Below are 12,066 nucleotides of genomic sequence, written 5' to 3' on the forward strand. Positions count from 1 at the left end.
CTCATTTCTTGCCATTGCCTTGTAAAATACAGCCGAGGCTGTCTTTCTTGCTTGTTTTCAGAGGCTGCTAAATGTGGCCGAATGGTCCGGTCAATATTTCGTACCCTTGTTTTCCATCTGTGTTCTCATCACTCATTTCCTGTATACATCTTTCTTTGCACTCTCCTTCCCTCAGCTGAACTCAGCTGAAAGCTTAATTGGAATTACGGTACACGTACAATGCCTTATACATAATGCATGGCCAAGCGTTCTTTTATCATTTAAATCATAATGCTTCTTTGGAATGCCAGACAACACACAGCTATCTCCTATCCTCCTCCTCTCATCCTTTTCTCTCTTACCTCAGGCGCTGCTTCCCATTCCTCCACCCTGGCTGTCCCTAGGCTTTAGCGGAACATCAAACCGAGTGTGCACCCACACACACACACACACACACACACACACGCACACACACACACAAACAAACACCAAACAAACCTTGCTAACAGCGCAACATGATTGAAAGTGACAGAGGAAGAGGCTGTAAAGCCAAAGAATAAAAATAAAAGTAGGCTGTGACGCACATGAACAAACAAATGCACACATGCAGTGAGAAAGTCAAGGATCAACGTATCGAGTAGCAGGCAAACAGCTAGATTAATAGGTCCAATATGGAACCAAAGCTGCAAACAAACCCACTTAAACAAGCAATTAGACACATAATCACTCACTCAAACGCATGCATGCACACTGGTTTCGTCTTCACTCCAGTGGGCAGATAGTCAGAAAGGCCCTGTACTTAACCACAGTACATAAAGGTACACAACAAATCAAACAGAAAATTCAAAACATGTGCAAAAACCAAAAACTTGCACAGATCAGGAGAGAGAGGAAGCAATTAAGTCATGAATAGATCGTTCCCCAAGTATCAATTGGCCAGTTTTAGCATTGGAAACCTAAGTAGGTCCAGTGAGTATTGTTGTTCCAATGAATTAAATGGTCTGTTTATCTTCTTGCGGCTGAGTTTAGGCTATCGTTAGCAACTCATCTGTCATTATCTTTTCCATTTAGAGGAAAGTTCCAACTCAAGCAACCTCAGTTAGCAAAGTTTGGGTTTCAAGTTCCCATACATGTTTTACTCCCACACCTAAAATCCTTTTGTCTTGTACTGTTGATATATTTATATATATGTGTGTATGTATGTTTAATGAATAACATTGATTCAGCTGACTCTTTTATCCAAAGTTAATTACAAGTGAGGACTATTAGGACTATAGAGTGGGAGAGGGGTTATTACAATGAATGAGTGTGCGCCAAGATTTTAGTTCTGAGAGATTTTGATATCTTTTATGTGGGATCATCTGAGAATTACAGAGCTCAAGTCCTGTCAGTAGAGAAATAAGGTAATGGTAATGCACACAATATCTGATTTGTGTGCACAAAGCGTGACTCCAAAAGGTTAGAGGAGGATCAGTGTGACCTATGTAATAATGAATGGGTATAATGACATAAAAAAGTGTGTTGTGTGTGCGCTGCCGTAGAGATGTTGCTCACACCTACAAATGATCCTCTATTAATTTTTTCACGTCACTGTTTGGTATCAGCTCGGCAGAGGTAGTACCTAAAAGAGTGTCAGGTAGTACGAGTCACATGGTATTACCTATAATAGAAAACCAAAAACAAAAAGTGAGCCAAGTTGTATTGTACCATATAGCAATGGAAAATCACCATTAGTCTGGTTTCTAACCAAATTTTACTTTATTTTCATATTCAATTTAATTCAGTTGTTGAACTAACTGGTATATGAGTTTAGTCCATCTCTAATATATCCTGTAAATGTATTCTTGATTTTATTCAGTTTTATGTTATTCATGTTTATGGTCCATAAGCAATCTTTTAGGGGTGAAGACTTTTTTTTCACCCTTGCATTAGCACTGTGTAAACACATTGTGTGTTACATTCAGTCTGAAAAGTGATACACAAAGTCTGATGAAGTGACTGACTGGTGCAACGGGTTACTTACAAACCCATTGTTTAGAAATGTGCTGAGTCTAAGGAGGTTGTCACTGCTATTGTGAAATGCACCACTGCTCTGTGCAAAATGAAAGTCTAAAATAAGCTGAAAAGATGCAGGGAGTGCTGGGGGAAAACAATCTGCAGTTTGATGTAAATTGCAACTGTTTGTGTGTGCGTTTGTGCTCATATGCAGCTGAATCTATGGATGCTGCGCAAAAAGCTGATTCATATGGACAGAGTTCTTATCAGCCATCATCTTATTTGTGTGTCCCATTAGTCTGGACTGGCTCCTCAAGTGCTCTGTCTTTCTTTTCTACAGCCTATACATCTTCTCTGAGAGGATCAGGAGAGGTAAGAAAGAAAATGAGAAGACACCATGTGGCATTAGCCTGAAAGCTCTGCAAGATTCTGCTGCCCAAGGAGAGACATAAAGGTGCACACTGCATTTTTCTGCATTAAGAATATATCCCATTCTTCATTACCTGCTCTACTACCTCTTTGTCTCCCTCTCAAATCATCAGCACCACTCCTACTCCTTTCCTCACTCCTTTAGATCTTCGACGCCCACTGTGGTCTCCTACATGAGCGCTAAGCAGACCCATTTACCTCCTACACAGCTGCAAAGCAAGACACTGTAAAGGCGAAGCAAAAATGAACACATATCTCACTGCAGCCAAAACAAAAAAACTTTTTCTACTTCTACCTTTGGTGTCAACTGGTTTTCTATAACGTCATAATTAGACATTCATTTTCATAATTAATTTTGTTTAATCCTAATCTCAGGGGCATCTTCTGAACCCAAAAAACACACAACAACAAGCAATGTGCTGGCGATGAGAAAACAATATAAACGGCGATCTCTGACATCAGACATAGAACAGAGACTCGGGTAACACACACAGCCAAGGCAGTGCTTGATGATAAAGCCTGTCAATCACTCAGAGTGGCATGCGGTTTTCATGTACTTAATGGTGACTGCTGTGTTGATAAATTTGCAGTGCACTGTAGCCAAATTCAACCTCACGCTTGTTAATGTCGAAATAAATGATGAGTGACATTTAGGAAAGCGTTCATACCATCATTCTAACAGGTATGATGGAGTGAAACAAATTGTTACAAAAGAGAGCACCCTAATGAAACGCTTGAACTGACTCAAAAGGTAAAAATCACTCAATTAACAGTTAAGTATCCACGGCAGACTCGCTGAATATGTGGCAGAGCAAGTTGAGCTAAAATCAATCATTTCTGATCCTACTGAGATACTGATCTGCAGTGGCTGCTGACAAGCCCAAGCTCTTTGTAGATCTGATAAAACGCAGCCAAGTGATGCCCGCTTCAATCAACTTGAATTAAAACGAAAATTTAAAAAGTGTGACGCCAAAAGGTTAGAAGAGGATCAGTGTGGCCTATGTAATAACTAATGGGTAAAATAACATTTAAAAAAAATGCTTCTATTGTGAAGTTAAACATTGCATTTAGTTTTGTTTTTTTTCCTCTTTGCTTTGGATAATTCACACGTGTAACAAATCTTGTTGATCTACTTGCTATGGAGGTGACAAGCTTTTTGCAAATTGCTGGCAGGACACAATGTGGATTATCCGGAGTAAACATAACACTGTTTTGGAAATAAAAGTAAAAATTTTACAAACTCAATATTTTCAGTTTCCATCTTCAGCCTGACATTGCCTCCCTCTACTCCGACATGTTTTCTGTTGAGGGGGGAATCAATTTTCCCCATCAAATCACTACAGAATCACTACAGAACTAAACTGATCATCAATGGAATTAGTTCCTATCAAGGTGCTGACTGGCTAATCATTACAATAGTGTTCAGCAGCTCTCATTTGACCGACAGCTTTTCTTAACCAAGGAACTTCTTCTTCATGTCCCCAGTTTGTCATCTTGTTGGACTGGTTGAATTCAAAGCTCTAGAAAGTCTCAATTTTAAAATGCTATTATCGACTGCTGTGGAGGATTGCAAAATAAATCCAATACCCTGCACTAGCTTCTTTTTCTATATTACAGCACAACCAACCCAACAATCTTTTAGCTCAAGTTAGATTTCACAAAAATGATTAGGAGGGAGTTTTTAAGTAGCTGAGGTGCAGCTTTTAAATACAGGGAAAAGAGAGTCCCCCAGATATCCCGTCTTGAGCTACAGTATCTTTACTGCACCCTTTATCCTAGATGAGACCTTAACATAAAGAGAAATGTGTTAGCAATTTCCTGTCTACGAAACAGGCACCAAGTATAAGCACATGCATGTACAAAAAAACGTTCACACATCAGAAAAAGATGCACAAAGTCACATGAAGACAAACAAGAACTCGCATACATTTCAAGTGTTACAGCGAGCCAATACGTTATCAAATGTATTACATGTAGGATCATTTCTCCCCGTCTGTTTGGATAATATCTTTCGAAGAATATTGTTCTGTGCAGCTCCAAGCATGCCTCTATATGTTCAGCTCCTAGGTGGCGGAGGCAAGATTACTGCTCAAAGCAGCGTGACACACCACCTGTCATACTCCATATATCCATTCTTTAGCTCTCCCTGGTTTAGTCTTTGTTCTCTTTCCATTCAACCTCCCCATTTAAACTGTGCACCCTTCTCTGAGCGCTCCCCTTTAGTCCAAGTCTTTTTCTAACTTCACAGGGTTGCACATTTACTATCTTTGTAAATTCCCCTGTCATCTCCTTTTTCTTAACACACATTCTTCCCCCATTTGATTTCATCTTTGCACATCCAAATCACATATCACTTCTCTTACCACCTCCCACTCCCTACCTCCCTCAGCTCTGCTCTCTTTTCACCATGGTATGAGAGCAGGTGAATCAAAATAGGAGCTTGATCGTTTCATTTAATAGAGGCTCTGTCAGTTAATAGTGAGGCTTTCTCTTATCTGATCAAGGAACAAAGGGAGGGTCTACAGGGTCTGGGAAGCCTACTTTGTGACAACTGCTTGTCTGATCGGGGAAACAGTGGAGAGCAGCCCACGCATCCTTCAAAGATTGCTGGCTTATCTGACAGTGTTGCCAAAACAATCAAAACTAGTGGACAGTTAGCAAGCAGATGAAGGTTGGCATATTTTTAATTTTGCATTTATATTTTAGAACCAAAACTTAATGCATTTTTCATTTTTTCTTACAACAATGAAGATGGCTCATTTTTTTTGGTCTCTTTAGAAAATAAACCAAACTGCATGAGAGTAAAGTCTCTGCTCTCTATGCCAGAGCTGCAGGTCTGTGTGCCTGTGACAGATGAGGCTGAGCTACAGTTCATACACAGAAAGACGTGAGGCCACAGCGGACAGGATGAAGCATCAACTTGCATGTGTCCACACAAAATCTAGCCACATGGTACCATACCACAGCACTGAGCAGCTTTATTTCCACACATTAACTCTGAGAAACAAGAATTGCTTAATTTCGCTGTTGCATCACTGTAGCTATTATTAACACTGCTAATTTAAAATATTGTCAAAGAAGTGCTTCTTTTACATATGTGAACAATGACAGCAACATAAAATGAGCACAATATACTCCAATTCATTTTATATTTGATAAAAGTGGAGTTTCCATCTCCAATATAACCTGACTGACCAGTCTGTTAGGTTAAACAACCTCTTCCCCCACGCCGTGCCTCCATTTATGGGTCCAGCACCATAATCAAGTTCGCAGATCCCACCACGGTGGTATGCCAATTACATGGCTGACAGGGAGGAGGTCCAGCACCTGGTTAAGTGTTGCACCGAAAGTCTCTATCCATCCATCCATCTATTTTCTGTACCTGTTTAATCCAATTCAAGGTTCCAGGGGAGCTGGAGCCTATCTCAGCTGTCATTGAGCGAGAGGAGGGGTACACCCTGGACAGGTCACCAGTCCATCACAGGGCCCCACAGAGACAAGCAACCATGCACGCTCACACTCACTCCTACGGTCAACTTAGAATCGCCTATTAACCGAACATGCTTGCTTTTGGATGGTGAGAGGAAGTTAGAAAGCACAGAAAACAACTGAACTTTAACACCAAAAACATTAAGATCTTTGTGGAGCTCACATCTCCAAATATCTTCAACTTAACACACAGTGTCTCTTTCTCTGTCATCCTCGATGTCTAACAGGAAGGAATTGTGTGAATATCTTTGATTGTGTCAAAAAAAAAAGAAAAAAAAGGCAGTTCTATACGTTAGACAGTAAGAGATGTTTAAAGACTGCGTTTCTTGCCACCAAAGATAGCCAGTGATGAATTTGTCAAAAATTTAAAATCAATATAATCCCCATTCCAAAAAAGATATGATGCTACGTAAAATGCAAATCAAGCAGAATGCAATGAATTGTAAATCTCATAAACCAAAGCTTTATTCGAAACTGATGTTAAAAGTGAGTTATTTTACCATTTCATGAAAAATATAGGCTCATTTTGAATTTGATGGCAGCAAGACAACTAAAAATAAATTGTGACCACGGAACAGTTTTTCTCGTTCTGCATTTTAAAGTAGCTTTTGTCCAGAGAAGACTGCATTTCTGCATCGTTTTTACTGCTGGCTTCTTCTTTGATGATGATAGAGCTTTAACCTGCATTTGTTGATGGCACAATGAATCGTGTTCAAAGTCAATGATTCCTGAGAATCATGACTGTTTTAATGCATTGCCACCTTCAGATTTTATTGAGGGCCAGAAAATATATATATATATATATATATATATATATATATATAAAAAACTATCTGGGAACCAGTATGGATTTTCTACTGTGTTCCTTTGTTTAATATGCACAGTAGCAAACTGGGCATTTATTTTTTAGTCTTTCGGCTCATAAAAGGAGGGTCTGACAACAACAGAATTCATAACAAAGAAGAAGCGGTGCCAAAAACAATTCATAACAAAGAAGCACAGGTTAAAGCAGCCTTGGACAATAGTCTTTTTTTCTAACCCTTAGTTTCAATCAAAAAGCACATCTCTGTCCATTTTGACTTCTGTTTTTCAAATCAGGGTAAAGTTAAAGGACCAACAACACCAACACAACCTAGAACGATGTTAGAGGCAGAATCCTACAGTGGTTCAAATCGTATCTTAGAGGCAGAAAGTTCTTTATTAGTCTGGCCGAGCATAGATCCAATGTTTATGATATAAATTATGGTGTCCCTCAAGGTTCAGTACTGGGTCCTCTACTGTTCTCTCTTTATATGCTACCATTAGGACACATTATTAAAAAACATGGAGTCAGTTATCATAGCTATGCAGATGACACGCAACTCTATATCTCTGTTGAGCAAAATGATACAAGTGCTCTAGACAAACTAACATCCTGCTTGAACAGCATCACTAACTGGATGAATAGAAACTTCCTAAAACTGAATGAAGAAAAAACAGAAATTCTTATAATTGGCAACCTAGCAGATAAATCAAAGGTTTTGAACCAACTTGGACATGTGTCTAAGCAAGTGAAGGATGAAATTAGAAATCTGGGTGTAATTCTAGACTCCAAATTAACTTTTAAACCTCACATTGGAAATATTACAAGAACAGCATTCTATCACCTACGAAATATTACACGGGTTAGACCATTCCTCAAACAGAAGGATGCTGAGAAACTGATCCATGCTTTTGTTTTCTCAAGACTTGACTACTGTAATGCGCTATTTACTGGGCTCCCAAAATCTACGACTGACAGATTACAGCTTGTTCAGAATGCTGCTGCTAGAATTCTAACCCGCACTAAAAAGAGAGAACACATCACACCTGTTCTAGCTTCACTACACTGGCTCCCTGTTTCTTTTAGAATAGATTTTAAAATTCTCTTATTGGTTTTTAAATCTCTGAATAGATTAGCACCTCCGTACATTTCAGAATTACTCACGGAGTATGTTCCGGGTCGAGCTCTGAGATCATCAGGTGCTACTTTACTAAGTGTTCCTAGGATGAAATATAAAAAGACGGGTGAAGCTGCTTTCTGTTTTTATGCACCAAAAATCTGGAACTTTTTACCAGTGCACATTCGTCAGTCAACAGATATTACACACTTCAAAAAGCAGCTAAAAACACATCTATACACCCTCGCCTTCCACTAGTTTTATGGATTTTATTATTATTATTACTATTTGTATATTGCATTTGATGTTTCTATATTTTATTGGTAAATTCATTTTTATTTTTTATTTTTAATGCTTTGTCTTTGGTTTGTGTCTGTTTCCTCCTCGCTCGTTTCCTCTTTGCACAGTGTGGCTGGCATTGCACTTATAAGACAGCTAAAATTGCACAGTCTATAGCTATTTGGTCGCTGAACCCTGATCCCAAACGTAAGGCAGCACCTTTACTTCCTGCAGATCTAGAAAAAAAAAGTTTACCCGTGTTCAAGGATACTTGGGGACTTAAATCGCTGTTCCATTGAAAGCATTCCTAGCACCTACATCTCAGTATGGTATGTTAACTGCAGCTCCATGGACCAGAACACATTTCAGCAGGTGGTAAAACTGCAGAACTCACCATCAGTTTGAAGACATTTATAAACAACACTGTCTCAGCAAGGTAAAAGGGATCATCAAGGATGAATGTCACCCAAACCAGACTGTTAACCCTCCTGCTCCACAGCAGGCGATACACCAGAGTTCACTCCTGTACCTGGAAGCTCACAGGTTGCTTTTCTTCTGAGGGCATGACACTGCTGAACTCTACAGCCATAACACTTTATTACACTCTACTGGACTGGCACCATCCCTCTTTCTGCACTTTTTTTTTTTTTTTTGATTCCTTTAAACTGATGTTAAAGTAAAATAAGACACACATAATCTGTGTATGCATATCTCTTCATATGGCACCACTGTAAATAGAGACATACTGTGCTGAGTGCATATACCTCCATACTTAACACACAGTTAACTGTACATTTTGTATAGACTCAGATATCACTCCGCGTTCATTTAAAAGGATCAAACGTATATTTAAGTTGCTGTTTAAGTGGCAGAGTCTCCTTAATCTGAATTTGAACGTGGACGCTGCAGACTTTTACACTGATACTTACTGCGCTCATGCTGTTGATGTGGCCCAGAGTCAGCTGCAGCAGCTGTTCATCACCGCTTTCAGACATCAGTTTGAGTGCAGGCTGCAGGAAGCTCGGCTGGTTTTGAAGCAGCAGGTCTGCTATGTGTCTGATGCACTGAAGGAGGAGAGAAAGGTGGGGGTTGATGGACAGAGGAATGGATAGATGCGTGGATGAATAGATGAAAGCATTGGGGGTCAGCAATAAAAACAAAGGTGTGATGAGCAGGGAAAGAAGAAGATGTACAAAAAGAGAGGAAGGGAGAAGAAAATAGAGGAACAGGGTCACATGAAAGAGTGAAGGTTAATTGGTGTGCATGTACTGTACAGACACGCAGGCACATAATACTTTAAAAAGAAGGTTTACACACAAGTACATGCACACAGCAGACACACTGCAGTCCCAGCCTGTAATGTATGGATAACACAATGCAATCTGACTCCCCCATGCTCTGGCGGTTTCATTCCAGCAGATTCAAATTAAAGCTGTTCAGAACAGAGTAAAAGGCCTCCCTCTTCACCTCCCACCCCTTCCCACACTAATATTAGACAGCCAGGCAGACACTAGCCTATTCACACTAAATAGCATTAGTGCTAAACTAATATCACAGTCAGCTGGCTCTAGACATACAGAATGGCATTTGGACGACTTGCATGGTGCTCGGCAGGGCATGAATAGCATCAGGGGCCATCAGATATCAAAGATATACGCCTTGCAAAAAGCATCAAGCTGATGCTAACGTGTTGCTATGGGTTACATGCTTTATAAATATAGGCTCTTGTATTGAGGTATGGGCAAAAATGCTGGTGCTGCAGTGTAGTTCTACTGAATTCAAACAAGCTTAGTCCAGCATTATGATAAAAGACAGACAGAAAACATTGAGGAGTCACATTCAATTTGATTTAAAATGCCAATTGTACTATCCTTACTGTGTTACAACAGTGACACAGCATTTGAAGTCCAACATTTAAAAGGAAAAAGAGAATTTAAAACAAAAAGTACATGAAGAAAAATTGCCCATCTCTAGTCTGATATAGAGTATGAAACAATATTCAGCAAATGTAGTGAAAATACTGTTGTTTCATACATAAGTAAGTAACAGCAGCGTCATGTGGGGAGTCTGCTGTTGCTTTGCGGAATGATATCCCAACATTATTTCCTGTATTCATGCACTTTTCACACACATTCCCTCTTAGCATCATCAGTCTTTGCCAAATCATATCTTATCAAGGACTACAAAAAGATTAACCGCATCATGTTTGCCGATTACCTGCACAGGGAGCTTGTGTTTGGTGTTGTAGAGGGACCTCACCATGTTGACAACCTGCTGACCAAGGTCTAAATTGGCTTCTGACAGTGGCCTTACAGCCTTACAGACGGTCAGCAGCGCTGAGGTTAGCACCACCCAGGGGTTACGCTCTGACTCAGCCCTGCAGGCAAAGAGCAGAAATATGTTGAGTAGTTTGACTTTCTGTCTTCTAAGGTGGACATATATAATTGATATAAAACAAGTGATATATAATTTGTGATTTGTTACATGTAAATTAATTGTAGCATTTTCCATCCGAGTTTGAGCTTGTGAGTGTTTTGTGACATGTTCTCTTTTCAGATGTGCTTTTGGTTTTGTTGCGTTTCAGAAATGTCACCAATGAGGTTTTGATGTAGTGCTTTCTAATATCATTTTGTGTTTTTGGTTACATTGTTCAGTTATGCTCTGTTTTTTTTTTTTTGCATTTTGCATCCTCAGGGCCAACATTCTATATTTTAAAACCAAAATAATATCCCACTTCAGCGATCCACTGGAATGCTACTGTACTCATTTGTTCCACTACAGTTGCATGATACCAGATCATAATCCTGTTAGACTCTGACTGTGTCACACCACATGACTACTGTTTGTGCACCATAATGGCATACATTATAAATAATGAATAATATGATTATAAAAGCCACATAAGCATAACAGGCAGACATAAAAGCAGCCATGATGATCAAGAGGTTTGAAGATAAACTAATGAATTCTGACAGTAAGTGAAGAGGGAAAATGTTTAACCACAGTCCTCCTGCAACTAATCCTGAACACCTACACAATGCATTATCCTTCTCTTCTGTGTAAACACGAGGGGACAGCTGCCAGCCATGACAGGCGTCACTCTGTTTACATGCTCTTTTATGAGCTCTTCACGACCTTTGCTAATGTCTCCCGGGTAATAGATTAGCTCTCACCAAGGCCGGCAGATACAGGTGATGCCAGTCCAATAAGTACAACCTTCAAGGATCTTTCATAACACACATCAGTCAGACAGGGTGAAAAAAAGATGAAAACCAGAGCAAATCAGTATCTATTAATTAGATCTTGGTTGAAGGCACAGAGTCAAATTAAAGCCCATAGAACTGCTGGCTATAAAATTTTTTTGTGGGTCCAGTCGTTAAGGCAAAACAAAGGCCTCATATCTGAATTAAGCCATCTTAGAATCAAAAGTTGTACATTTTCATACAATCTATGCAAAAAATAATTCTTGAACTTGTTAAAACAGTACCGACACTTCCAATAGTTAGAAAATGGATATCAGCATGCCAGCACAGCTGGAAGTTGTGGATGGGATTAGCATGACAAGCAATGCATTAAATAATGAATCGAGGAAAAGAAAGAAAGGAGATGGGACATGAGAGGATGAATCCAAAACGAACATGCGCTTTTATTTTACTGAGCGTATTTAAAATGATAATGGACAGTTGGCTTTAAGGCCTGTATGTCATTAGCTTCATGATCAAAGGCAGAAATCTTCATGAGGTTGAAGTACAATGTCAGATCAGGCTGCAAGTGTTCCTCCAGCAAGCACGGTAGAAGTTGGCTGGATTGTAAGCTCCTTTGTGTGAGTGCATCCCTGCAAAACAAGAGTGTGTGCATGTGTGTGAGTGGGAGATGGCAAGAGCCTGGAAAATAAGGAGACAGGGCGTGATAAAGAGGCAAAGACAGAACAGCAGGGCTCCTGTGTGCATTTGTCAGTAGAAAAGGCAGCTCTCCA

At 39.6% G+C, this 12,066-nt stretch overlaps 1 protein-coding gene across 3 annotated transcripts in view; it reads right to left on the minus strand.

The window, feature by feature from the left end:
• Window positions 1-12,066, minus strand: part of nbas (NBAS subunit of NRZ tethering complex) — a 190,374-nt gene that overhangs the window by 6,521 nt on the left and 171,787 nt on the right. For all 3 annotated transcript variants that reach the window (XM_075458548.1, XM_075458549.1, XM_075458547.1), the window contains exons 51-52: window positions 10,308-10,467; window positions 9,020-9,154 (exon numbers count right to left, since the gene is read on the minus strand). In XM_075458548.1, the coding sequence (XP_075314663.1) occupies window positions 9,020-9,154; window positions 10,308-10,467 (295 nt within the window). The remainder of the gene's footprint in view (window positions 1-9,019; window positions 9,155-10,307; window positions 10,468-12,066) is intronic.

Source organism: Odontesthes bonariensis, chromosome 24 (genome assembly GCF_027942865.1).
Source record: "Odontesthes bonariensis isolate fOdoBon6 chromosome 24, fOdoBon6.hap1, whole genome shotgun sequence".
NCBI lineage: Eukaryota > Metazoa > Chordata > Actinopteri > Atheriniformes > Atherinopsidae > Odontesthes > Odontesthes bonariensis.